General features: G+C 47.2%; 4 protein-coding genes across 11 annotated transcripts; 2 read left to right on the top strand and 2 right to left on the bottom strand.

Annotated features, from left to right (window-relative positions):
* LOC101764404 lies at window positions 1-3598 on the top strand. 7 transcript variants are annotated; one of them, XR_002676435.1, is made up of 11 exons: window positions 7-171; window positions 272-351; window positions 837-950; window positions 1432-1530; window positions 1635-1700; window positions 1853-1960; window positions 2327-2397; window positions 2469-2571; window positions 2801-2923; window positions 3024-3224; window positions 3295-3598. XR_002676435.1 is itself a non-coding variant. In XM_022824188.1 (10 exons), the coding sequence occupies exons 3-10, from the start codon at window positions 924-926 to the stop codon at window positions 3123-3125; spliced, it is 699 nt and encodes a 232-aa protein (XP_022679923.1). In that variant the 5' UTR covers window positions 6-171; window positions 272-351; window positions 837-923; the 3' UTR covers window positions 3126-3598. The 7 variants fall into 7 exon arrangements, 1 of the variants encoding a protein (XP_022679923.1); XR_002676436.1 differs by having other exon boundaries at window positions 272-395; XR_002676437.1 differs by having other exon boundaries at window positions 8-171; window positions 1432-1535.
* Window positions 3599-3844: 246 nt separating this feature from the next.
* Window positions 3845-4665, top strand: LOC101763591 (protein enabled homolog). The gene has a single exon (XM_004957388.3). It carries the CDS (start codon window positions 4047-4049, stop codon window positions 4455-4457), a length of 411 nt encoding a protein of 136 aa, XP_004957445.1. The 5' UTR covers window positions 3845-4046; the 3' UTR covers window positions 4458-4665.
* Window positions 4666-4711: 46 nt separating this feature from the next.
* Window positions 4712-8427, bottom strand: LOC101763992 (subtilisin-like protease SBT3.6). Its single transcript, XM_004957389.3, has 11 exons — window positions 8035-8427; window positions 7839-7933; window positions 7654-7751; window positions 7368-7523; window positions 7158-7269; window positions 6498-7041; window positions 6304-6401; window positions 5990-6229; window positions 5777-5891; window positions 5473-5677; window positions 4712-5407 (listed from the first exon to the last, which is right to left on the bottom strand). Exons 1-11 carry the CDS (start codon window positions 8107-8109, stop codon window positions 4839-4841), a joined length of 2307 nt encoding a protein of 768 aa, XP_004957446.1. The 5' UTR covers window positions 8110-8427; the 3' UTR covers window positions 4712-4838.
* A 3146-nt stretch (window positions 8428-11573) lies between these two features.
* LOC101762639 lies at window positions 11574-14404 on the bottom strand. Of its 2 annotated transcripts, none has more exons than XM_004957386.2 (5): window positions 14153-14404; window positions 13834-14003; window positions 12625-12700; window positions 12137-12206; window positions 11574-12058 (listed from the first exon to the last, which is right to left on the bottom strand). In XM_004957386.2, exons 1-5 carry the CDS (start codon window positions 14319-14321, stop codon window positions 11938-11940), a joined length of 606 nt encoding a protein of 201 aa, XP_004957443.1. In that variant the 5' UTR covers window positions 14322-14404; the 3' UTR covers window positions 11574-11937. The 2 variants fall into 2 exon arrangements, with proteins under 2 accessions (XP_004957443.1, XP_004957442.1); XM_004957385.3 differs by having other exon boundaries at window positions 12137-12209; window positions 14153-14402.
* Window positions 14405-27836: the final 13432 nt, after the last annotated feature.

Here is a 27836-nt window from a genome sequence, read left to right as displayed (position 1 = left end):
GAGTTCCATACCTGTGGTCTGTCATCTGTGGAGCACACCGCACATGCGCGCACTCCCTCCCCCCTCTCTTCTGCCCCTCCGTCCAGCTTCCGTCTCCGGCCGGCGATGGTGACAGCCGCCGCCACCTCCACGTCGCTCCGGCCGTCGTATCCATCCCCGCCTCGCTTCGCGGTTAGACTATTCACCCTGTTCATCCTGATTTCTTTTCCCAACGAAATCGTGACTTTCTCGACCTCGTTCATCCTTCAATTGTCCGCGCTTATGCCAACAGAGTTTGCCCCGTCGGTGGTGTTGGGGGATTCTGGTGCATCCCGCTGGGCTGAGTGCGTTCCATGCGGAGCGGCGGAGGCGGTTCGTGTTCTGTGCTTGATGTGTGCTTTTAGCTGCATTTACTTGTACGCACTTGGTTGCCTGGTTGGTGCTTCTGGATTAGAAGTGATGGCGTTTTATTCAATTGTTTGATTCTGTTTAATTGGGAACAATGTGTTTTCTCGGCTCATATCCTTAGCCTTGCTGGGCATTTTTCTTATTGAGGGATTAAAAATTTTTAGAACTTAACACAAGATAAGCATCGCAGTGGAACTGTCATTATGGGTTTCTTTCTCCCCCCCTCAGCATTGAATTGTGATCCTGACAGTGTAACCGTTCAATTGGAACTACAGTTTAAAAGTTTGGATGTGATAAGGGATAAGGGCTGCTGATGCAAATTTGTGATTATGTTATTACAATCCTTCTATCGTCAGGATCTATGGTTTCAGATTTCTATATTGAATTCGATATGTAATTCGGTAGTATATCGAATTCAATAGTATGACAGTTGAATATTCTTAATTCAGAACTTATGAAGCACTTTGTTATGCGCTGCTGATAAAGCTCCTGAAGAATCCCTGAAGAAGACAATTGAAGTGGATAGGCTGATTGATATGCTGAGGGATGCAAATCCTAGAGAGGTAGATGTGATGTCTGTCTGGCTAACCTGTGGCCATAATTAGATCACATTACCATTTATTGCGGAACTATGTTGCAATTCAGACTTCACTCTATTAATATCTTCCAACTTACTAGTCTGCATCATGCCAAGTTTGACCTTGCTTTCTTATCTTGTTCAAAATCTTCAGAGGCAAACTGAGAAATAATTGATGAACCTATGACTGGACCTAAGTTTGTTTGAACACTTTTGAACTATAGAAGCTAGTTGACTTACACAGATTGCTTTTAGTTTTCTTCCTGTTCTTCATGTTTGTACAGTGTTTGAAGTTTGCCTAAACGTCTCACTATATTAGACTAATGTTTCTACTATATTTTTACAAATACCAAGTTCTTATTCTCTGTTAAATCGACTGGAATAATCCTTGATTGTTTGCTTATTTCTTTTGCCATAATGAGTTCACCTGATTAAATTACTAATGCACCGTTCTTGCTTGTAAACAGCTTGATCAAATAGTGGTTGAAAATGTTCTGGCATTCGATGCTGGTTTCTGGGTTCGGCTGGCAGCTAGAATTGACATCTGCAAATCAGATGATGATAAAGCATGGTTTCACATACGAATACAGTTTGCCTTCCTGTGGATGTTATTATCTTCTATATATATTGATCTAACTTTGTGATTGGTTTCTCGCTTTTGTCTTTTCAGAAAGATTACGAAGAGCTGGCTGAAAATGTCATGAACATTGTTGACAGGCTTGTTCACAAGACTGATGTAAGAACCACGTTCCATCATGCATAAGTCCTCATATAATACAGCTGCCTATGTCTTGATGCGAAGCATGTAAACCTTTCGTGTTTCTTTTTATATTACACAGATATGTGTTGCATGCGGATAATTTTTTCCCTTATTCTATGGAGCAAAAGATTGAACAGTCAACTGATGTGCTGAAGGAAATCATCAGTCCGGCAATTCATGAAGGAGATGTGAAGTGGCCACCAAGAGACCCAGACACTCTCAAATTGATGGAGAAAGTAAGGCCACAACTCTTCCTATGTTTCTGCATCCTTTCTGTTGGTGCTGTCCTTTACATGCATTCTGTCATGGTCTCTGTATTTGCAGTGTCTGTAAAGTTGAGCTTTGTTACACTTTTTTTTGAAAGCTAGAGCTTTGTTACACTCATATGCATTAACTGACAAAATGTGTTGTGCAAATGTGATGGTCAGGGCCGCAAAGGTCCACATCTCTTATGAGAGAATGTGGTTCAGGTTATGCTTTACTCATGCCTGTTGTTACTATTGTCTCTGCTTTTCAACCAATATTTCTTTCAGGCTTGAGAGATTTGATGTCAAACTGTATTTTGTTTCTGTCACATTATCTACATTGAAATGCCATCCCAGGAAATATCACGCCGAGAACAAGAGGGGCAGCTTGATGAGGGATTTCTGTCGGAAGTCAGTGCTCAGTTGAGGCAAGTAAGTATCTTGATTTTTATGCTAGCAAGTGTGTATTGTTCCCAACATTGATCAAATTTTATTTTAGGCTAAACAAGATGGAGATAAACCAGGGCTTCAAGCTATGTTGCAAAAGGTGTTGCAGTTATACGCGGCCACATCTCTCCAAAAGCGGAGTTAGGCTTACAAAGGTATTCTTTCTTTATGCATTACTTTTAGGCTGTTCAACTAGAGATGTTGGGGAAGGTCTACACTTCATTGTTGTCCTGAGTACCTTTCTTCTTTTTACAAGGGGGCAAGTTGTAGCTTCTGAAAAGTTTCTTGAATCTGTAATGCAGGGTCTGGTTGCTGCTCAGAAATTCTCTCTTTCTTTTGCATTTACTAGTTATGATATCTTATAAATAGAGATTGTGCAATGCAGCACATGAGAATGAGTGGAACAAGGTGCTACTTGATGGACTTACAGTTGGAAAAGGAGATGTTTCACCCGACGAACTTTATGCTGTTATTTGTAAGAGAACTGAGAGGGTCTTAATTCGAACCGTAAGATTCACAAACTTCTGGATTCTACAAAGAGCAGGGCCTTGTCATCAGCATCTTTCTCAACATCTTTTCCCCTCTTCTTTATTTTCCTTTTTTATAGGAAGGTGGTTCTTATCAGCAACACGTTCTTGTCGAGTTTCTAAAAGAGATACAAGCTAGAGCAAAGGAAGTTGTTAAAGTGCTTCAAGGACCAACGATTTAAGGCCTGATGGTCCCATTTACAGGATACAGGTTTTGCTCTCTTTGAGCATAGTCTGATGGGCTGAAGATCAGAAATCGTTTGACAGAAAACTAGAAGCAGGTAGGTACCACCTTTTTTTCCGCATACATCCTTTTTCGTGCGTGCTAACAGATTCTGCCTTTGAGTTCAGAATTTCAGATACATACACCTGATGCTGGCTCCTGATCAAGTGATCAGTGATCGCAATGGATTGAAACGACAGTCCACTCTCTCACGAGAACGAACGATGTGGAGTCAGGAGCAGTGCGTGATTGCAGTGTATCGCGTGCGCTTATCCTGAGTGGCACGCATTCTAGTTTCCCTGTCCTTTAACGGCTAGCTAGATTTGCTGTTGGGGTAATGAAATTTTGAAAGTTTCTGTCAGCTGAAAAACTGCGACACTACACAGAAATTGCATGATCAAATATACTCAGTGATGCAGAATTGGGGATTTATACTCTGTTCTTTTCTTTCGCCTTTTTGTGGCAATAAGGTAGAGAAGATTCAATCCTGATACTGAAGTTTCTGTGGAACTCTCGGTGGCTATCTAACCTGTTCTCCAACTCACATGTTTCCTTCTGTGGCTGTGGATCTGAATCTTTCTTGTGTGATGTGTGCGGCCTCGTGGTTATGAATTCGATCGTTTTTTATCTTCAGATGTTGATTCGACTCTGCTAATTACCTTCCTCGAAAAGAAGTCACACCGATCGAAATTCGACTCTTCAGTCTCTTCTTCCATGGGCAGAGAGAGATGGCAAGCCAAACGCAACGTGCCGTGTGTCAGTTCGTTCGTCCGCGCTGGCTTGAGGCAGTTGGACTCTGACCCTCCAAACTCCCGACCCAATCACGCAGCAGCCTCCTCCGCGTGCCTTCCCCCTTCCGACGACGCGACCTCTCGGCTGTATGCTGGGCGCCGTCCTCCGCGTCCCGGCCCCGATCCCGCCGCCACTGCTCCCCACGCTGCCGCGCCCTCTCCTCACCCTCCGCCGCTGCCGCAGCTACTGCATCCCGCCTGGGACGCCGCCCATGGCCTCGGCCGGCCCCCGCGACGGCGGCGGCGCCACGAAGCCCGACGCCGCGCCATCGCCATCGCCGGCGCCCGCGCCCGCGCCCGCGCCGGTGCCGCAGCCGCCCGAGAAGCCGCTCCCGGGCGACTGCTGCGGCAGCGGCTGCGTGCGCTGCGTCTGGGACATCTACTTCGACGAGCTCGACGCGTACGACAAGGCCCTCGCCGCCCACGCGGCGGCCTCCTCGGGCTCCGGCGTCAAGGACGACTCCGCTGATACCAAGCCCAGTGACGGCGCCAAGTCCTGAACCGCCCGTCATGTGTATGCCCTCTTCTGTTCCCAATTGAATTAGATTACTGGCTGCCTCAGTCATCAGAGTCAGATACGCCGCTACCAATTCTTAACATTGTTGCCTGCTGCGGTGTGTGCTAGATTGAGATGCTTTGTCACCGCACCCTTATTGTTGTGTAACAAGATAAACTCATTATTAGCAATCAAAAGAAAGATTCAATTTCTCTGAGCATTTTATTGATTTATTCATCTCAATCAGTAGCTGAATTCTAGTCAAGCAGGAACCCCAACCAATCACCAATGCCATTAGGATCGGGAGAAATTAGCAGGTTACATCTTGTTCGTCTCACCATCACCGGTGGTGGTCGAATGGTAACACACACGCACGCACACTAGCTTATGCATCGACGTAGAACTTGCTGATCATCGTCCGAACCACAAGAGGGATCCTCACCGTGTGGGCGCCATCCTCCCATGTCAGGCTACCGAAGGTGTACCTCCCTTGCACCTTCAGTTTGGCCTGGAACGTCACCTTGAACGTTAACCTTCTCACAGTCGAGTTGAAGGTCAGGAGTGAGGGGCTGACGGCCACATCCACCCCTGGCGGAGGTTCCACGTGAGCTCTGTACTTTGACATGACTGAGCCAACATTGGTGACTGTTCTTGACACTGTAAGCTTGCCCCTCAGTTCGGGAATGGTGATGGATGGCAGATTCAGGTTCAGTTGCGTCTTCGGTGTGTGCTGACATGTTGCATGCTGTTGAGTCATGGAGCTGATGGCCGAGCTGTTGTAGCCCATGGAGCAAAGGAAGCGCACATAGTCAGATGTTCCCATGTCATACACAAGGCCGGGGTGTGCAGCCCTATTTGGATTCACATGACCACCTCCATAATCAAATGGGTTTGCCTGATTGTAGGGTGCCGCCTCAGATACAATTTCAAATCCATAATTGTCATGGATATTGGCTGCAAGGTATTGACTTGGTAAGGGTCAAAAACATCTTTGATTAGGGAAGCAGATGAAGCATTACCTGTTGTGACAAGTGCTGATTTTACTGCAGCAGGACTCCAATTAGGATGCATTGATTTGAGAAGAGCAGCCACGCCCGAAATGTGTGGGCAGGACATCGAGGTTCCTGAATCAATCTTGAAGTTCACAGATCCAATGGCGGATGATATGGCAGCAGCAGGTGTCCATGCGGCCAAAATGTTGACACCTGGGGCGGCGATGTCTGGCTGCAGAAGAAGGTGCAGAGTTTTCTCAACAAACTAGGACAGGCACTAATATAGACTGAGTTAAGGATGAATTTTGATCAGTTGGAGGAGATGTTTTACCTTCAGAACAGAGGGGGACAGAGAACTTGGACCCCGAGATGAGAAATATGCAACTTCTGGGCCTATCAGTTCTCCAAGAATTGTTTTTGCTGAGCTAAACTGAACTGTTGGGTTCCTGTGTACAAAAAAGAAATTATTTGAAATTTGCCATCAATAACAGCATGTTGCTAGATTATTACAACTGTTGAAATATATAGGTCAATGTTTGGATACCTCATGCTAGTAGTGTATGCAAGTATAGCTGTTCCAACTTGATAGTCTACTTGAACACAGGGAATGTCGAATGAAGATGCGATATCCTTGGTTAAGAACTGGGCGAAGATGACTCCGACGCCACGAGCTTTCTTGACAGTCTCTACTGCTACTGATGCTGATCTCTGTGCTCTTGTTTGGAAGCAAAGCACCACATTTCCTTTCACTAGTGTAGAATTCAGAGATCCTGCAGTGCAGCTTCTGCAAAGACATCAGCCAATATGGAAGATGAATTCAAAGAATTATCAGATGAGACTGAGGACGATAAAGCTTACCTTGCATCTGTATCATCTGCATTATTGGATGCAATATCTTCAGCATAGACTACACGCATACTTTTGGCAGGATGCTTTCCAGAGTACAATGTTTGACCCTGCATAACATCAGAATGTGAGGCACAAATACTGGCATATCATGTGCTTGCATTACAACCTCAAGTCTCAACCCAAAATTCAGATGAAACTCTTACCACATAGGTGCTATTGTTTCCAAGGGTGATCTTTGTGAGGAAAGTCCTGTCAAGTGTGCCAGCAGCAACAGTCACAATCCAGGGTGCCGAGTTGATCACGGTCTCTGAATAAGGCCCAGAGTTTCCTGCAGAGCAGACCACAACAATCCCTTTTGCAACAGCATGGAAGGATCCAATGGACAAGACATCATCAACATAAGCAGGGAGGGGTGGCGCTTGACCCAGGGACACTGAAAGCACATCGACGCGGTCATGTATAGCATCGTCAAAAGCAGCAAGTATATCTGCAGAAGTGCAATCTCCGGTGGCCCAGCACACTTTGTAAACGGCCAGCCTAGCGTTCGGTGCCCCTCCCCTTGCAACACCACTGGCAAGGCCCCTGAAGTTCGCATTCGCTACCAGAGCACCAGCAGCAGTGGATGCCGTGTGTGTGCCATGCCCGACAGCATCTCTCGCGGACATAAACTCATAGACGTCGGTTGTGTTCATCTTGCCATACTCAGCTTCGTACCCTTTGATGTACCATTTTGCGCCTATTATTTTCCTATCCTATCATGAATTTGAAGTCACTACCAGGACAACCAGTAGTATTCAAGCAGGGACAAAATCTCTTACAGGCAAGCAGTATTGCAGTAAGGTGAAAATTAAGTGCAGGCCAACCTGTTGCAGTTAGAAGCATTGAATCTGTCTCCGGCTATGCACCGCCCTTTCCACCGCCGTGGAACCTCGCCGATGCCGTCGTCTCTAAAACTGGCCGACTCTGGCCATATCCCTGAAAAGTGCAGACCAACAGGACGCCTCAATCTTACCGGTGCAATGCCAGTCCTAATCCCAATGCTACCACAGAAAATGGAGAGACAATAATCTCACCAGTATCTAGCACGCCGATAATGGAATCCTCCCCAAATCTACTCTCCAAGAGGATTCCACCCGATGGCGACGGTTTCAGTCGCATGAAATCCCAGCTCCTGGTGGTGTGCAGGTCGAGGACACGATTCCGCACCACTCGCACGACTCCAGGCCAATCTTCAACACAGCAATTTAATCGGAGCCGCCAAATTAAAAGACACAAGAAAGCAGCAGGGGCTTCGTCAGCATCACATAGGGAAGCCGAAGGTCTGAGCAGAAGACGAGGTCAGTGAAAATGTGAGCTCACCGGCGAGCTGCGCCGCCTGCCTGTCCGTGAGCACGGCGGCGAACCCGGAGAAGCCGTGCCGGTAGCTGTAGAGGATGGCGTCCTTGGCCGCCGGCTCGCTGCAAAGCTCGCCGCCATGAGGATATATTGCAGCTAATCCATAGGCGAAGCTCAGAATGAGGCCGATGAATGGTGGGCTCACTCACCTGCCGAGGACGGCGGCGAGCATGCCGTGGTGCGAGTCCCGGACCAGCGCCGGCTGCAGCTCCGGGCTCCTCTCCCCCATGTACACAATGTACACCTGCAGCGACGCCAAGGCAACGAAACTGTGTCAAGGCAAGAACCGCCCATGATGGATCGGGAAGCCGAACCACGAGGAGGACGCCATTCGGGCTCACTCACATTGCTGCAGGCAGAGGGGCCGAAATGAAGCAGCAGCAGCAGCAGCAGGACGAAGAAGCCGAGCAGGGCGGCCATGTCTGGCCGCTGCGTTACCAGCTCGCAGGCGGATGAAAGCAAGACGAAGCTGACGCAGACGGGTACCGGAGCCGGAGTGGAGTGGTTTGAAAGGGAGGAGGTAGAGGGGTTGGTGTGTGGGTGGCCGGCCGTGGGCCGTGGCCGCCTCCTCGCTCGCACTACAGCAGTCTACAGGAACAAGGAGAGGCTTTTCTCAGGTCTCGGCTGCCTGGCTGGATTGGATTCAAATCCCGTGCTTACTACCACCGTACTGTTGCGGCGCGGATTGGTTTGTTTACGCTTTGTTCTCCCCTCCTTTCCTGACGCCACGACGTGCTCCTTGGCCTCGGTTTCTTTAATGGAGATGCTCGCTCAGTGACTGTGCGTCCTATCTGCCAGCCACAGGCCGCTGTGTGTTCTGCGTGCGCGCCCCTGGTGTGGTGTGGCGTTCGGCCGAACGCGTCGTGCTCGTTGCCGGAACGCCGAGTGCTCTGCTCCCCCATGCTTCCTCGCTTGGGTGGTGGAGGGATTTCGGTGCCATCTCGTGTTGCTTTCTTTCCCCGGATCTTCGTGATGGGTGGGGGGAGGGAAATTACAAGAAAGCATGCGTTGCGGTAGGCTCGCCGGCACGTTTGTTAAAATGTTACAGTGCTTTGGTGAGGGTTGAGTGCCTTGGTTATCTTCCTTGTAAGTTTGGTTTAGGGTTGGGTATTTTGGGGATCTTGCTTCCCGGCCCGAAGACGGGATGTGCCCGACAAGGCCATGGAATCTCTCGACACATGGACGGGTTGTAGGATCGTTGCTTCGTGAGCCTCGGACCACACGTGTGATCATTGCCTCCTCGTTTAGCGCTTCTCTAGCTTTGCCTTGGAAGAAACACGACCCTCCAAACAGGCGGTCTAAAGACTGGCGTACTCTTTATTTTCATGTAAAGAAAAAAGATCCAGTGGATAATTAGGCAAGCCTGCCAGAGAGCTTAATGATCCTTTTCTGAAGATCCAATCAGATAAACTTGTACAGCCGTATGATGGCCTTTCATGCAGGCTTGCTGTTCATGCAGGCACAAAGCACTGCTTGCATCTGCATTACCGCAGAGGATCAGGATCTGGATGAACAGAGGTTAACTAAACAATACAACAATCTCCTTGTCAAGACCACTGGCTCTTAAGATACATTTTCAAGAAGGAACATTCCAACGCACCACTTGGATCTTCACTAACACATCTGGTAACTACGGATTAAGTAGAAAATAACACAGACGCACTGAAGAGACAACCCAGTTGACCTACGCGTGGACTTCATCATCAGTGGGCACCTCTTTTCATGTCCTGATGCTGTCATCACTCATCAGTTTGGGTGGTGCTTTGGTTTCAAGTCCATACCCGGCAGCTTTGGTTTTTCTTTTAGGGTGTGTTTGGTAGGGCTCTAGCTCCGGCTCCGGCCGCGGCTTCTGCTGGAGCCCTACCAAAGGGCAACGTACGAAATGGCTCCGCGAGCGAAGCATCCACGGAGCCGGAGTCCTTTTTTACTGTCGATGAGGAGTTAAAAATAGTGGCTCCTCCGGCTCCTCTTGTCGTTACCCACCGTTGCCCTCGGGGGGAGGGGCCACAGGCAGGCGGTGGCCGACGACGACGGCGGGGGCGGAGACGACCGGGAGGTGGGGACGGAGACGGTGACAGCCGGGATGAAGTGGGAGGCGGAGGGCGGAGGCGGTGGGGGGCGGCCGTCGGCGACAGCAGGAGAGCTCCAGCGGCGGTGAGTGGATCGGTAGTGGGAGGATAGGGAAGAGAGAGATGAATGGGAGGTCGGTGTGGGAGGATAGGGAAGAGAGAAGGAGAGAAAAGAAATAGGAAGAGGAATGGGAGGAGAGAAAAGAAATAGGAAAAGAAAATAGAAGGAGAAAAGAAGGAAAATAAATAAGAAGAAAAGAAAAAAAGAAAAGAAAAATGAAATGGTATTATGGGTATTTCATCTTATTTAATCATTTTAAACTATATGGAAGAGCCGTTTTGCCGAACGGTTTTCCAAAAAGAGCTAGAGCCGAAGAAACCACTCCACCAGAGGAGCTAGAGCCGAAGCTGTTTTTGGAGGAGCCGGAGTCCTGCCAAACTATCCTTTAGATGATGACCGAGCCCTGCTCTGATGCTTTCTCCTTTTGAACTTTACAGCAGCACTCGCCGCTAGATCTTGCCCCCCTTTTGAATGTTCAAAACCGCAGGTCCCTTTAATGGCGTCGGGTCTGTGAACTCGTGATGCCATGCCTTTGCCGAGCGCTGATGGGTGGCAGCCAGGAGGAGCGTGGCCCGGCAGTGCGCCGCAGCCGCAGGAGGGCAGGGGGCTGCCGCCAGGAACTGGGGGGAGCGGATGAGATGAGAATCATGAGATCACCGGCCGGCGGCCGCCTCACAATTTGGAAGACCGGCAGCTTTCCTTGGCGCCTGGCTCTGGCTGCAGCTCGAGTGCCGACTGACAAAGGCCAAATAATTGGCACCTTTTGAGCAAATCATTTGGGATATTTCCTCCTTTTTTTGTGTGTCTCAAGTACAGAGTGGCAGCACCAAGTTTGAAAGGATACGGTGTGCATGGCCAGCTTCAGGTCAATGCTCATCCTCAGAGGCGATCACTTTTCAGCGTAGCATGAACGCACCAGCCAGCACCCTGCACCCAGCAGTTCGTATTCGTAGTATAATATTTTCCTGCACAGAATTCAGAGATCCAGAACGCCGGGCAATGGCCGAGCCACGTCCGGAGCACGGCGTTTGAGCCGTGGCCGAGGAACGGGACTACGGGAGGAGCAGGAGCAGGAGCGTGAGGGGCGACCGGGCGGGGCGAGAAGGCTGTGGCAGGCAGGTGCCACTAGTAGGTGGGACTTTTACTGGGCACGGATATTTCATGCGACTGATGTGATGTGACGCGATGTCAGGGCAGGGCAGGCTCCCCGCCTGGCGCCGTGCGCCCGTTTCCCGTCGGCCGTTGCCCCCGGGCTTGCCGGCCCAAGTTTGAATCGCCCCGCCCCGACGAGGACGACCACACGGACCCGTCGCACTGGACACTAGTTGCTTCAGGCTTGAGCCGTGGCCGGTGGTCAATTGGAGTAAACAAGGACCAGATCCGGTGCAGCTGCAACCGGTCTCACTCCGCGCCTGTGAGATGATGAGAGCTCTGAAGGAGGGAGGTACAGTGACCGGAGAGCATGTGCGTGCGCGTGGGTTCTGGGCTTCTGGTTCTGGCACTGGCAGGTGGCAGCGCAGACGACCGTTCAACTCTGAACGCATTCAACTAGACTAGCAGCTGAGCAGAGATGAGATGCCAGATCCGAGTGAAAAGGTGCGCAGGGGCGTATGCGGTATGCGTATCTACAAGGAGTAAAAAAGTGCACGCGGACAGATTCAGTATAGACCGAAATACTGAACGACGTACCTTTTGCAACTCTGAAAATGAGATGCGATTCTGAATGTGGCAAAAAAAAAATGACACTCAACAGCTGAAGTGAACAATAGCACATATCATGGCCTTCCTGTTAACAGTAGAAGAATGAAACTTGCCCCATTGAGTTCCATTGTGACCGGTTGACATTATTCATCAGTACACCCGAAATTCCATTTTCACGTCATCCAAACAGAAGTTATTTGCATGTACACCATCGGGCTACTACAAAGTCATGCAGGTACAGAAAGGAAATTTGGTGTCCCAGCAAGGCACCATTTCTTTCTTATCAATGAAACTGGAGCTGCTTCTCACTGGGATGGTAAAATTATGATCTGTCAGGTAGGCCTTTTGTAGTGTTTGCATCATGAAACATTTTTCTCCAGCTCTCAACCTGTGCACGGATGACCATCAGCACGGCTACTATTTCGGTGGGCGGCGATCAGGGTAAAATATGTCCTGGATATTTTCCTTGATATAATTGGCCGTTTTGTTTAGATTCTTGGCCACACCTGAAGCGACCAGTCCGGCACTCCTCTTAAACCTGCACCATCCTTATTCATCAGCAAGTCAATTTAACAAAGTGGGGACCAAGAAGAGTGAGATGTAGAATGTAGCTTTCCTTCCCAAGAATTCCTGTCTCGCCAAGTGCGCGGGTCTCTGTTGTCCCTCCTGGTGAGAGCGGGTGGTAGCTGCTGCGAAAAGAAACATGAATGCATTACTAGGATTAAGTTCGATAGCTACAAATGATCAATGCCAGATATGTTTTGCTGATATCAATAAAACAAAGAGACAGGACAAATCAAACTTTCTAGATGACAGATCAATTTGATTAAACATAATAACAATATGGCATAATAGTTTAGCATGAATCCTACCAGCTCATGCCCTGTAATTTTATTCAAAAGAAATGAAAGGGTCACATATGTATATTGGGTTTTGAATACAGCACTGCAGTTGGCTGTGGTTCTAAAGTATGTCCATGTCCCAACTCCCAACTAATGTGTTTGGTGGATCACAATCAGTTCCAACTTTAGCATCAGGCTACCAGGGATGAAGTTAGATGAGATTTGACGACTGGATATAACATAAAGAAAAAACTCCACATACCATCCTTTGAAACATGTGCCGGAGCTTGTTGTGCAGTTGACGGTTGTTTCTCGACCAATCTGCTGTCCACCAATAGCTGCAGGTACATTTCTCACTTCTATTAGGACCATGCACAGAACTTCCACAACTAGATAAATGTACATAAGCATAGCCTAATAGCAATCATAAAAGTAAAGTATACTATTGGGAGGCAGAAAGTTAATTCATTGTTCAGAGAGCACTGCATACTCCAGAACAGAGTTTGACAGAGAGCTACCATTCATTGATATCCAGTGGGATTGAGCCACAAGGATTCACAAGAGTCATATGGGCTGATGCCCGTATGTATCCATGAGAGTATACAGAAGAATCTTTTCAGGGAGATTGGGAATCAAAGCAGTCAAAAGTGAGATCACATTACAAGTTACAGGGTTAGGTCAAGATTCGGATTTCCTCATGTCTGATATGATTGCTGGTGGTAGGAAGAAAAAAACCACTATAAATCAAATGTGAGCAGCGGCGTGAAAAAGGACAAGCAACAACATCCACTACAACGAAATGAAATTATCAGGTAAAAAGACAATTCTCCTCGTCATGTATGCAAGTAGAAAAGCAACTCTAATGGCAACAGTTAATTGGCACGATGCAGTTAATGGAGACTTAGTGCTCACATATCTTTTACAAGCTATAAATTCTATTCCTACTTGAGATATATATCGGGAAAATGACAAAGCTTGCATGAAAAGAATGATGCAGAAAAATACACATTGGCTAGCCTGATGAGTATCTACTAAATCAAAAGTATGAAGAAATTTGGTGAGCCTTATTATGTTATAATCACTAACTACATATGCTGTGGTATGTTTCCATACATGAAAATTAACAGAAACAGATCAGATACACATGCCGGCAGCTCAGCAGCTGCATCGGACCATTGGGGAAAAAACATAAATAGCTAATTTCAGAGCTTGCATGAAAAAGAAGGATGCAGAAAAATACACATTGGCTAGCCTGATGAGTATCTACAAAATCAAAAGTATGAAGAAATTTGGTAAGCCTTATTATGTCATATTCACTAACTACATATGCTGTGGTATGTTTCTATACACGAAAATTAACAGAAACAGATCAAATACTGATGCCGGCAGCTGCATCGGGCCATTGAAAAAAAACATAACATAAATAGCTAATTTCAGAGCTTCAGACTGTAAACAAGAGAGAAAAACTAACCTCAAGCCCCCGGCAATACGGCAACAACGTCTTGCCCTCGCTCTCGCCACCTCTGCTGTCCCTGTTGTCCACGTACATGGAGTAACCCGCGCACCCGTACCTGAACTGCCTCAGATCATGCCCCTGAGACATCGCCTCTTCCTTAGGCTCATCCACCACGTAGTTCGGAACTAACACACCAAATCATCAATAGCCTCGTGAGATCTTCGGATCAGGCGTCACTAAATTAGCATCCAAAAGGAGGCAACTTTGTGGATTGGGTAGCGAGTATGGGTCTATAGATTGCAGATTCGAGGCGCATCGGGTTAGATTTTGTGACCTTGGGGGATGGAGCGGGGGATCCCGACACAGATGGGGTTGTAGCCGCGGGACTTGAGCACCGACGAGTAGTAGAGGCAGCCCTTGCAAGACTTCCCTTTTCGCGGCGGCGCCGGACCAGCGGCACCTCCGGCCGCCGCGGCGCCGGACTCCGGCGATGCCTCACCCATATCTGTTGATCTGTTCCCCTCCCTCCTCTCCTACCTCCGTGAGACCGTGACGACGAAATTAGCTGTCCAATGGGAAATCCGCGCTGGCTGCCATGTGGGACCGCTCGCCTTCACGACTTGGGTTCCTCGCTTGCGCTCAGGAAAGAAAGGTAGCCGACGGATCCGAATCGGGCTGGCGTAGGAGGGGCCCATTACGGCCCATTGTGAATGATTGGGCTGTCTGCCGTCCGTGCGGGCCGACGTGCCAAACTCTGACTGAGCTCGGCACAGGAAGGGTATTTGTGCCAGGTCGGGCCTTCACAAGGCACGATCTCTGCCGTGGGCCACGTAAGCCCATTAATCCTCCAAGCACAGATCCACCCGAAAGATCCTCCAAGCCCATTAAGTGGGCCAAGTTTCAATGATGCACTGAATAGAAAAATCCATCCAAGCAAGGAACAGAACTAGCAACAAAAAGGGAGGAGGACAGAGAAGGATTTGCTGCATCCCTAAATGTTGTGGAGAATATCCATTGTTGCATCAAATATCTTGTTTACGAATGTTTCAGCCCTATGTAATATTTCGTGCTTTTATCATTGCTGCAACACGTGTGGTTTATTTTTTGAGTGGTTCATTTTACCTGTTGCACCTCTGGTTCTCATCCATTTCAAATTTGTTGTAGCAGTGCTTTCTGTTTGTTGCAATACAAAGCTCATGGAAGTTACGATCCATGTGTGTTGTTTAGTATTTTATTTTGCTTATTGCAGCAGCATTCCATTGTGCTTGACTTGTGCCTGTCCAGCCATTACACGTTCTCTGCTGCTCAGGTGTTGTTGAATTCTGATTCACCACAGCTCGAAAATCAAAATAATAAAAAGAATTTTGATCCACACCACAACTTCTTCATACACAAATCATAGATTCCGTGGAGGGATCGCCGGATTGGAGTTGGAGGCAAATCTATTATCTTAATATAATAGTGTTAAAAGAAGGCACCACGTTAATCTAAAATAGAGAAGAATATACATCGTTGGATTTTATGAAGATCTAATGGTGCAAATTAATCCAAAGATCCAACATAACTATTATGCACCACGTTCGCCGAGAGGACCTAGAAATTACCACATTAATCTAAAAAAGAGAAGAATATACACCGTTGGATTTTATGAAGATCTAATAGTGCAAACTAATCCAAAGAACCAAAATAACTACTATGCAAAATACAATTACTAAATAGCAAAATTGAGAAATACACGGTTTACTAACATGTAAGTATCGGATTAGAACTCTATCGTTGAAAGTCAAATAAAGAAACGTGGATCCCTTGGAGAGTTTAAAAAAAGTGAGACTGCTATGTATTTAGCATCGCAGCTAGCAACACGGCAAGCATCAGCATTGCGTCAAGCACTATTACCGTGAAGGGAGAAATAAAAATAATTTTTAATCGTATGCAAAGTCAAACTAGGCCATTAAGTGCAAACTGAGCGTAGCTCAGCTGATAAGTTTCGACTCGGTACTAGTGCATCTCGCCAGTGGTGACTTAGTCAATCTCGAGGATTTGTCGGCTCAATCTTTCGGAGGTGCTCATAGAGATAGGATTGCGTGCGTATGTTCGTAGGGGCGAGTGTACGTATGTGTATATGAGTACGTAATTTGAAAAAAAAAAAGACAAGCCATGAAGCTAAGACTAGCCATGAAGCTACACAATACAGGCCGATCGAGAAGCACACTTAAATAACACAATAATAGGTAACGTGCCAAGAGCTCCGTCAAGCGGGACAGATCCAATCGACCACTAGGCTAAAATAGAAGTGAGTGTTTGTTACACCATAATTGAGGATTAAATGTATTTAAAGACAAATATTGAATATACATCGTTAGGAAATAAAGAAGTCACGCCGAGAGATTTCCACGTTAATCAAAAAAAGAGAAGAATATACACCGTTGGATTTTAAGTTGAAAATTTGGTATTTCCAGTCAAACTTTGAGTTTATTATTTTCATAACGTAAAAAGACCTATCTCTATTTCCTGCCAGAATTGGACTCATTTTTCTGTAAGCATGATTTCGATTAAGTGAAAAAAGTTTCAAAAAAGAAAGGAAAGGTGGCATCATAAAACATATCCATTTCAGATCACAATAGACCTGAGCAAAATAGGTCCAGCCCAGCCCAAGCCCGGCAGGCTAATACCGACCCGACATCCATTTAGGGCCGGCCGTGGTGCTGATTTTCATGGCCCAAAAAAAGGGCGGGCTTAGGCCCGAGCTGAATAATAAAATGAATTAAATTTGCACTAGAAAATGATGGGCGGCCCAACCCAAACCCAGCCCAAATTGGGCCCGATTTTGTTTGCCTGGTGGAGTTAATGGGCGGACTTGGGTGGAGATTTTGGACCCAAAGAAACCAGGCTTTTTGCCGGCCCGACCGAGGTTTGCTCAGGTCTATTCATTACTATTGTGTTTTTAACGTGTGCCATCACAGACATTATGGCTCCTTAATCTAGAGAAAAATTTTCTCAAACCAAAAACAACAATGATAATAGTTGGTGATTACCTTTAAAGCATTCAAATTTTCTAAAAGTTGCCTCAACAGCGAAACAATATGTTCTGATTTGTACACCAACACGTGAAGTTCTGTTTCAACAGTTACGTCGATGGCTAATGCAATGAGTCACGTGTCGATGCTAAGTCAGTATTATTTGGATTGATGGTATAAAATAAATTTCTAATTCAAGTTATATCATCATCATCATTAACAACAAAGCCTTTCAGTCCCAAAAAGTTAGGGTAGGCTATAGTTGTTAGGAACCAATTACCAAGGTTCAAGCACATGACTAAAATGTTTTCAAATAGTTCAATTTACATTGTTGCTACAATATTAGAATATGGAATTCCTATTAATGGAATAATAACTATGTGTTTTATATATTGAAAATTTATAATAAACTTTTTGTAATAAACGCTCTAGCTAAGCTAACAGCAGGTAGTAGTGTTTACATGTCAAACTAAGCCAGGTCAACAAAAGTTTGGTAGCTAAAATTTTATCATTCGCAGTAGTAGTGCATGGAAAAAAAAGATAAATTGTATTTGGGGATACAAATTGAGCAAATAGTATAGTTTAAGAGGTAAATTGAACCAATAAGTACTTTAAGCTAGTGTATCAGATAACAACGTTCGTAGAGCAAGTGCACACGAAAAAGATAGAATAAAATAGGGGTAGGGTTATGGGCCCGTTTGGGAGGGTTTATTTTCCTAAAGAGCTCCATGAGTTGATGGTAATATGGTTTCATATACATGAACTCGATAGTACTGGCGGATGGTTTTGTCCATGAGGTTGATGGTAATGACGGATAGTTTCGTGCAAAAGCTCGATGATGGCAGCAAGATCCAATTTTGCTTGGCTTATATATTTATTAAGAGTGGACGAAAGTCGATTCCATATTTATTCACCGTCATTGGCTGGCCAGTTGCTTGCTTTGCTTGCAGCACGCATGCTCAGCAGAGGCGATATATAGGGAAAACGATTCTAGATTCCGACCAGCTTTGACTGAACGATTAAAATCAAGGAGAGAAAAGGGATGTTAAGGTCAAAAAAGAATATAAATTGTTAGAATTTATTATGATCTAATGGTCTAGACTAATTCGATCAAAGAGTTCATATCAATGTGATTAATAATTATGTAATTTTGGAATTAAAATAAGAAAATTTTCTAAAAAATATCGTATGGGATGCGAATTAAACATGTTTGAATCATCCATGAATTCCATGTTGATAGGATATAGTATGGGATGCAAAAAAATTGTTTGGAAATTGTTCTTTTCTCAACTAAAGTATGTAACTTTTGTGACGTGACCAACACTCATCCAATTTAAGTCCGTGCAGTTTTCGAAACGAGACCAAACTTAGCATTCTGATGGACTTCAGTTAGCATCTCAAGGCCACAAAATAGAACAATAGTGAGATGGAAGAGCAGAGATGTACAAGTCATGCGCCATCAAGGGCAAAGTGCATAAATCGGACACCTGGAAATAGAAGTGTAGATACAGGTAGGAGCACCTTGAACCACAAACACAGGCCAGCTTTGTGCAACACCAATAGATGCAAAATCGCTGCTTTGTGCGAGACTGCAAAGCCATAGTTTGTAGGCACTAGAGTAGAAGGAGAATATATGAAGAATCATGATGACAAAATCACCATGAAAGAGGGCCATGCCGGCACTAGAGATAGTGAGGCAGCCACCATAATCAATGGGACGTGTGAGGAGGAGAACACTTAGGACAAATCTAAACAGCTTCGCTAGGTGGTTGCACGATGATGAGACCACTGCGCTAGCCTCACGCATTTCCATCTACTACTCCATACTGGCCTACCACCACCAGCCCTAAACCCAACATCACTGCTAGTTTGGCCTCCCGTTGGATTTGAATCAGCGGTGATAGTGTCCCACCACCGCCAGTGAAGCCTATTAAAATAATAAAAAAGGCACCGCCAGAGCCTTGCCACGCTGCTGGAGCCCGCCACCAACTGTAGTATCTTGGAGGGGGAGAGAGAGAGAGAGAGAGCGAGCGAGAGAGAGAGTATTGTGGGGGAGACGAAGCCTCGTCGTCGCCGCTACATCTCACGCCCACACCCGCCGTTAATGCCTGCATTCATGCCCGCACCACAGCTCGACACCTGTGCCTGTCGTCATTGCTGCATCCCACACCCACGCTCACCGCCGCCATTGCTGGCACCCATGGCCACCATCCATGCCGGCTCCTTGTGTGCCACTGCTGCTCCACAATGCCAGTGAGGGGTGAGTAGGGAGGGGGAGGGGTAGCAAATGGAGCAGAGGGGGAGGGCAGGGGCGAGAGAGGTGGAGAGGGAGATGCAGGCGGAAGGGATCGGAGATTGGGAGGGAGAGGTAAACAGGTGGAGATAGAAAGGAGGAGGGGAAGGCTGGCGGAAAGAAGGGGACGGATGTCGATAAGATCTAGATGGGCTACGGTTCACTGACGGGTTATACCATGAAAACTGGTAGTGAAAACCGATTCTAATTTTCACATCGGGTTCGTGGATGGAACCGATGGTGGTGTACATTTTCACCACAGGTTTCAATCTCCACCATGCATAGCTACTCACAAACCGGCTTTGAAAATGTATCATCACTGGTTTGGATCAAACCGCCAGTGATGACCTGTTAGTTATAACCCTTTCTATAGTAATGATCAACGAGCATCATCATTGCAACCAACTTCATTGACACACATCCACATTAAGAAAGGATCACCTTAACCAGCACAACAATCACCATGTGATGGGTTAAATTTTTTCATGCACCATGAGAGAGCAAGAAAGTATGAACTATGTATGCAATAGTGTACTGTATTTTTCTACCAACCTTTGCCGCTACTAGCGAGTAGGGCTAGGCTAACAGCCGTAACTAGACTAATGAGAAAAAATATATAACCAACCCGTCTGTCAATGTTTTAACCCGACAACCTACCAAGGGAGTACCTGAGGTAGAGTTTTGGTTGGTAGGTGTCGCCGAAATCAGGAGCTTGATGGTGTACGTAGGCACGCGATTTAGACAGGTTCGGGCCGTTAGATCGCGTAATACCCTACGTCCTGTGTGTTGTTTGCTTGTATTGGAGTGAACTTGTTTTGAGGGGGTCCCTGTCCGCCCTTATATACCGAGGGAGCAGGATTATAGGGTAGTTGTTTTACAAGAGTACTAGTCGGATATGACTACATAGTTCTACTCTAACTCGGAAGAGTAGTTTTCTTGTCTATGACTAGTCTCCTGGTAGTCCATGTAGACTATGCCACCCTGTATCGTAGTCTCCATGTCCTGATATATCTCGGTGTATTTCTCCTCATATGGATCTGCACAAAACTTTTGGTGGGTCCATGGATGTATGCCCGACAAGCCCCCGAGTACTTTGTAGTCAAATGTAATAGCCTCGAGTACTTTTGCAGACGTTGCTCGACTGGTTTCTGGTGCTCTTTGAGTACTTTGGTCGTGGCCAAGTCTTCGAGTACTTCAGTGCTGTCATGCGGCTGGAAGGTACTCTAGCCTCATCTAACATTGTTTTTGAGTGTCTTCAAACCTTTATATGGAAGTGCGATGAAAATCGCACTCCATATGGAGTAGCCCTTGAGCCTTAGGTTGAATCGAAGAATCAGGCTGAGGGTCAATCTGCATTTGTTCCATCTTCATCTTGATCTTTGAAGAAAAAGAAATTATTATCCAATGGGCACGGTATACGCAGCCCTCGAGCCGTTACCCGACTAGTTTCGGGAGGTATAAGGGCTTTTCAATCTGTTATCGTGACCTTTCAGCTTCTGCCAGTTTGAAAAAATCTATCTTGCGTGGATAAGGCCGTAATTGCTGCTAATTAGCGAAAACATCAGCCTATTACCCGCAGAGACTCCACCACGGTTATAAGGGATAGGGGAAAGTTATCCCCTCCTCTTACGTTGTCATTTGTATCTATTAGCCTTTTCCTCAGAAAACCGTAACTTTTCCTTGAGTGCCACCCCACACCATTCGTGAATCGCCCGCGCCGCCTCCCTCACTTAGCCCCTGAGCATATGCGTGTGAAGCGGCTCGTGAAGACCAGGATGGGGAAGAAGCTTCAGGTTTCCAAGAGAGAGACTTGTAAAGGTGAATCCAAGAAGGAAACTTCCGGGAAAGGGAAAGAGCCCCAACTACCACCACCAAAGTGTGGAGAAACGAACCAGACCGTACCACCCAATCAAGCCCTGGCGACGAAAAGGTCGATGATGAAGGAGGTGGAGATACTGGAGTTGGTCAACGCCAAGCTGTTGAAAGATAAAGCGATCTTAGATTGCAGATCGTCTTACAACAACCCATGGATGTTCGAGGTACACCCCAAGGAGATGGTAACTTTCACCCGATTTGTTGAGCGCGAGTTTGCCGTCCCAACTTCTAATTTCTTCCGTGGCCTCCTGGATTACTACTCTTTGCAACTTGTCCACTTGAACCCAAACAGCATTCTGCACATCTCGATTTTCATCCACTTGTGCGAGGCCTTTTTGGGGATCCAACCCCATTTCAGTTTGTTCCGCAAGTTGTTTTTCTTGAAGCCACAGCCAAGTCAAGAGAACATGTAAGTCATTGGAGGGGCCGGCTTTCAAATTTGTGAGCAGTACTCTGATATGTATTTGGAGTATAAGCTGGTTGAGTCCCATGGTGGCTAGAAAGAAAAATGATTTTATGTTGAGGATCACGAGCCATCCTTGCCCAAGATCACTGGACACCACCCAAAGTATAGTAGTAGGTGGCTCGACGAGCCGACTACTACTGAGAGTATGCAAGTACCCGAGTTGCTGAACAAAATTGCTGAGTTGAAGAAGGATGGGTGTATGAGAGTAGTCGTAGCCACCAGCTTTCTGAAGAGACGGGTACAGCCGTTGCAGCTTCGTCAAACCTAGGGGTACGAGTACTCTGAGCTTGACGACCCATCAAGAATGTCAGCGGATGACATCTCTGATGAAGAAGTAGTGGTGCGGCTGAGTCAAATGTTCAAGGAATTCGACGGCGTGCTCAAAACAAGTGAAGTAATCAAGGAGTTTGACCACTGGAACAAGCCGAGAGAAGTGAGCACTCATCGCCCTCTGTCATTTGAGTACTTGTGTTGTTGAGTTTGTTGTTTCCGACTTGTTTTTCCTTATGCAGGAGAATGTACTCGTGTATTTTTTGCCTCCTCCTCCCCCTGGCACTGACGATGCGAAAACTGCAATGCCAACATACTGGGGGCAGTTTCCTGGGAGTCCTCAAGAGAAGAGGAGAAGGATGAAGAAAGTGAGTCCTTTAGCAGCTCTGAATCTGATGATGGGGAAAATTTTGTTGTGCAGCCGCGTGCCTCCAAGCAGAGCAAGTCTTCTTCCGGCGTGTGGAGATGCCGTGTCGACAATGATGCGGATGCTGATTTTGTGCCGCCGCGAAAGAAACAGCGAACTGCCATGCCCAAAAGGCGCAGTAGGTGCGATCTTCGCATTGATGGTGCGCCCCCGCTGGTAATAACTCTTGCAGAAAGGCAAGGCATCGAGGTGCGAGCTCATTTGTAGTTGTTTTGTGGAGTCATGACTACCTGTCTTGATTCTTTTTTCTTTTTGCAGGCTACAATTGAAGTAGTCGAGATCGTGGAGGCGGCCGCTGATGACATTTTTGGTTCGACGGAGGTGGCTGCCCACAATGTAGTCGAGGTGGAGGTAGCGACCATTGGTGCTACTATGGCGGCATAGACGGCCGCTGGTAGTGTGGTCGTAGCATCGAAGACGATTACTCCCGATGTGGCCATGGAGATAGGGGTGGCTACTGACGGTGTAGCCAGAGCTTCAAAGATGGATATTAGTGAAGACGTCAGGACGCCCGAACCAGTTGCCGACGCCACGCTGCCTGAAATGTCCGTGGGCAGAGATGATGCAGGTACCGACGGTGATCTTGAGCCCCCTGCTGCGCAGGACGCTCCCGCGGGTACTTCTGAGAACCAAGATCCGCCACCTGCCCCAGCAATTGTGCCTGTCCCCACCATACTGCCAATACGATTGGGGGGCAAACCTCCTTTGATTCCTCATCAATCGAGCAAGTCAGTGCTCTGGTATTATGTTGAGTACCTATCTTGCTTTGAGTAGTTGATTCCTGTCGCTTACAGTTTGACTTGTGCAGAGCATCTTCAAATGTGGACTTTGGTGCATTGGGTACTGATCCAGCAGTTGATAGAGAGCGCCGCTCAGCTGCGGACCTAGTCTCTGCATCTATTGTCGATTTGACGGAGGAGAGTCCTACGCCAGGGGGACAACCTGGCGCTACGACTTTGGTGGCTGCTCTTATGCAGGACGTGATCGGCTCCCTCCAAGATGTCACGCTGCCGCAGGCTGAAACTACTACGATTGGCCCACTGCCCGAGGCTACTTCCGTTGAAGACTTGCCAGCATCGAGCGTTCCAGATGTCGTATTCCTCACAGCCACTATATCTGAAGCCCCCAAGCTCGAGGCTGCTCGAGCTCGCGAGGTTGTTGTTGTTGCTACGGGGACGGTATCTGGGGTGACGACTTCATCAAGCCAAGGGCTAGACTTAATACCTGGCGGGGAGAAGGATCCAGCTACAGAGGACCCGGAGCAGTCTAGGGAGATTGAAACCTCTAAGGAGCCCCTTCGACAAGCCATGGCTTCTATGGTGGAGATGAACCAGCGTGTAATGGCATGCGCCAAGGTAACTCTTGATCTTTGTGATATGCTGTCTTGGCTGTAGTTATTTGAGGGTCTTCAAGTACTAATTTCCTGGTATTTTGGACTTGTTTGAGAGCGCTTGTCAGAGTGCCCGACTTCTTCGGGAGCGGGGCGAAACTGCGCGCCGCATTGAACAGCTGAAGAATCAGCTAGCTAAGGAACAACAGCAGACTTCTGAGTTCATGATGAAGTATGATAGTGCCGTGGCGTCGCTCCATGCAGAAAAGCGTGACTTTGAATGTGAGAGGGACCACATTGTGGCGCGGAACAAGTCTATGTATCACCAGGTGTAGGGTAAGTATTCGTAGCCTTAGCGATGACTTGTCTTTAGTATGTAATCTTTCTCGTGACTTTCTTTCTTGTCTGATTTGCAGAGTTTAGGAGCCAAGAGACGGTGCTGAAGAACTCCGTAACTAACTAGAAGAACGCTTACTGTCGGGTGTCGGAAGAGAATGAAGAGCTTAAGGTTCAGTTGGAGAAGGAGAAGAAGATGCACCTGGATGGTGATACTAGCCTAGTTGAGGCTATGACTATCATCAAGTCACAACAAGAACAATTCCAACTATTGTTAGATGCAGTGCAGCCATTGGCGGACATGGTGGAGCCCCCTGAGGAAGGAGTAGAGCCTCGTCCACTGCTGGAGAGGATCAGGGATGCGCTAGCGAAGATTAATAGCCTAGTCCAAGGTATAGCCAAGTCGGTGTACAAGCAGCTGCTGGGATTCGTCAAGTCGTTCTGTTCTAAGGTTGACCTATCTCCAGTGGCGGAGGGTGTTGCTGCGAATTGCTCGGACGAGACATATCAGCAATACTTGGAAGAATTGGACCCTATAGCCGAGGAAGTAGCCAAGTTCATCAACCTACAGTAGTCTTCTAGGTTTCATTTGGTTGTAACTGCTCCTGAATTTTGTGTCTTTGAACAATGATCTTTTGGAGGAACTGAAATATTGTATTGCAGTTTCTGGCTAGTGCAGCCGGGATGATCCTTGGTACTTTGAGCATTGTTTTTTTGCTGACTGGGCAGGAGTCGTATCTGCGAGCTACTTGTGAGCTCGGCTGATGAGTACTCTATAGTAGTTTACCACTCGTAGTCTCACAGTGGAAGTAGTCATCGTTTTTCTCTGCATTATTGCAAGCGTACCCGAGAGGATGCATGAGAACACTGTGCATTTGTCCTTTGTGCCTGCATTATTGCGAGCGTGTCCGAGAGGACGCGTGAGAGTACTATGCGTACCTTGTCGTTTTGCAATCAGGGAAGATCACATGCGAGCGTTTACTCTGGTCAGTTGGCTCTGCACGTGCGTAATGTACTTGTGCCAGACGGTGGGGCAAGCTTTGCACTGTGTAGTCACTGGTGTGTGGTGGCAATTGTTGGATGGTAGCTTGGATTCATGGCTATAAATAGAGCCCCATCTGCCTTTGTGAAAGGCATGGCTTGGATTATAGCAATAGTTGGCCTTAGGCTTCTTCTCTTTGATGGTGGCGAGCTTCCAATGAGCACCCCGGTGCTAGAAGATTCCTCGTATTGAAGTTCCACATTCCCTCCACAGATCCTTGAGCCGAATCCAGTGGCTGCAATGCTAGAAGAATCCTCATACGAGGAAGCACCGTGCGCCCCGGCTTTTCCCCTGCTCTCTGGATGAGTCGATGTTGGAGCTCGTTGGCGAAGAAAGGCGAGCGTCCCGATTTTTATCCAACTATCTGGTTGAGGACGGTGGTGTGGTTCCGACCGCTCCCTCTCTCCTCAGTTTCTCCGGGCAAGACTCAAGTACACAATTTGTACTCGCAGTCCTATTCCGGGTGTTTGTGGAAGGGAGAGGGAGGTGATGCGGGATGAGAGGACAGGGGGTGCTGTATGCCCCGGTTTACATCCAGGTCACCGTCGAGGGGAGGAGTAGGGCACAACTGCCTAGAGCACAGCTTTCTTGCGTGCACTTCATGCTCCTTGACGCTTCTTGCTCCTGGTGTTGGAGTAGTCTCCACGCTCATCCGCGCATGCTAGGCGTGATATTATAAAAGCCTGGGACTTTTGTTGTAACTGCCAGTAGGCAGTTGCTTGTAGTCATTGTTGAGCACTTTTGTTGTATTTTTGACTTTCCAACTTCTTGAGGTGGAAGCATTGATGTACCCTGCAAGATTCGTTAATATGAAAAATGCATATATGAGATAAGTAGTCGAAATGAGCAGTCTTGTGTACTCTTGTTGTCGACTTGTTGGCTTCTTGCGCCGTTGGTCTGCATTTGCAAACCATTGGATGAGTTAAAATAACTTGTTTAGACTTGTGAGTGCAAGCCAAGTTGGGGTGTTCTGGCCCAGAGAGCTTATTAGCTCGAAGTTTGCCGCTGACCCACCTTTGCGAGCCACTGGGTGAGTTGAATAACTCAAGTAGACTTGTAACTATAAGTTGTACTTGGGCGCTATGGCCCAGAGAGCTGAATAGCTCATGGTTGCAGCTAACCTGCCTTTGCGAGCTGCTAGGTGAATTGAATAAGTCAAGTAGACTTGTGACTACAAGTCGTACTGGGGCGCTGTGGCCCAGGGAGCTGAATAGCTCATGGTTGCAGCTGACCCGCCTTTGCGAGCCACTATTTGAGGCGAGGACATGTAGTCAACTGCTGCTAAAAAGTAATTGCATAAAAAAGGTTGAGGCCAGTGGCCTATGTACAATGTCCGGTAGTCTACTGACTAGGGGTAGAAATGACAAAGATGCTCGATGTTCCACGAGTTCTCGACGTCTTCGCCGGAGAGATGCTGTAGCCTGTAGGATCCTAGGCCTGTGACCTTGGATATGATGTAAGGCCCCTCACGTGGTGAATTGAGCTTGTACAGCCCCTTGGTGTCTTGGATATGCTTGAGGACCATATCACGGATGTTGAAAGAATGTTCTTTGATGTTGCGATCGTGGTAATGGCGGAGTCCTTCAAGATACCTTGCTGACTGGACGAGTGCTGCATAGTGGGATTCTTCTAGGCTGTTTATGTCTAGACATCTTGTTTCTTCTGCCTTGCCTTCGTCGTAATGTTCAACTATGGGAGATTTCCACATGATGTCAGCACGGAGTATGGCTTCTGATCCATAGATCAGAAAGTAGGGCGACTGCCCCATAGGCTTACACGGTTGAGTACGTAGCCCTTAGAGCACGTTGGGTAGTTCTTTGAGCCACTTGCCTCCTTTAGTGTTGCCAATGTCGTGCATCCTTTTCTTCAGAGCGTCAAGTAACATCCCATTGGCGCGCTCAACTTGGCCGTTGGTTCTTGGGTGAGCGACAAAGACATAACGAATGTCGATTCCGCTATTTTCACAGTACTCCCAGAATTTGTGGTTGTTGAAATTGGAGCCTAAATCCGTGATGATCTGGTTTGGGAATCCATAGCGGTGGACGATCTCGTCGAGGAAGTCGAGCACCCTGGCTGCCTTGGGGCACGTGACAGGGTTCACTTCGATCCATTTTGTGAACTTGTCGATCGCCACGAGTACTCGATTGAATCCTCCGGACGCTATTGGAAGTGGACCAATCATATCGAGTCCCTATCATGCGAAGGGTCATGTTGGAGGTATTGTGATGAACTTGTAGGCAGAAACATATTGTTGCTTTGCAAAGAATTGATAACCTTGGCATCGACGGACTAGTCCCTCTGCATCAGCTAGTGCGGTAGGCTAGTAAAACACTGCTCTGAAGACCTTGCCCACTATCGTGCGCGAAGATGCGTGGTTGCCACAGATCCCTTTGTGTATTTCCTCCAATATGTCCTTGCCATCCTCTCGTGTGACACACTTCACGAGTACTCTTGAAGATGAGCCTCTTTAGTATAGCTTGTCTCCGACGAGTACGTAGCTTTTGTTTCGTCGTAAGACTTGCTCTGCCTGTATCTTGTCTGAAGGTAATTTGTGCTCTTTGATGTAGTCAATAAATGGTGTTCTCCAATCCACATCAATCATCATAACCTCCTGGTCTGGTTCTATGGGACCGCGATCGGTGGCTATTGAGTGTGCATGCTTCTTAATGGATGGTTTGCGAAGCTCATGGACGAAGACTCCTGCTGGGACTTGAGCACGTGTTGAACCCAACTTGGACAGGACGTCTGCAGCGACATAGTTATCACGGACAACGTGGTGGAATTCCAAGCCTGAAAAATTATTTTCGAGCTTGTGGACTTCTTTGCAATACGCGTCCATGTTCTCTTTGTTGCAGTCCCACTCATCGTTGACTTGATTGATGACTACTAGTGAGTCGCCGTAAACTAGTAATCTCTTGATCCCCAGGGATACTGCTGGGCCTAACCCATGTAGTAGCGCTTC

Source organism: Setaria italica, chromosome II (assembly GCF_000263155.2).
Source record: "Setaria italica strain Yugu1 chromosome II, Setaria_italica_v2.0, whole genome shotgun sequence".
In the NCBI taxonomy this organism is placed as follows: Eukaryota; Viridiplantae; Streptophyta; class Magnoliopsida; order Poales; family Poaceae; genus Setaria; species Setaria italica.
Note: the sequence above shows the minus strand (reverse complement) of the source record. Positions and strands in the feature narration are given on the sequence as shown.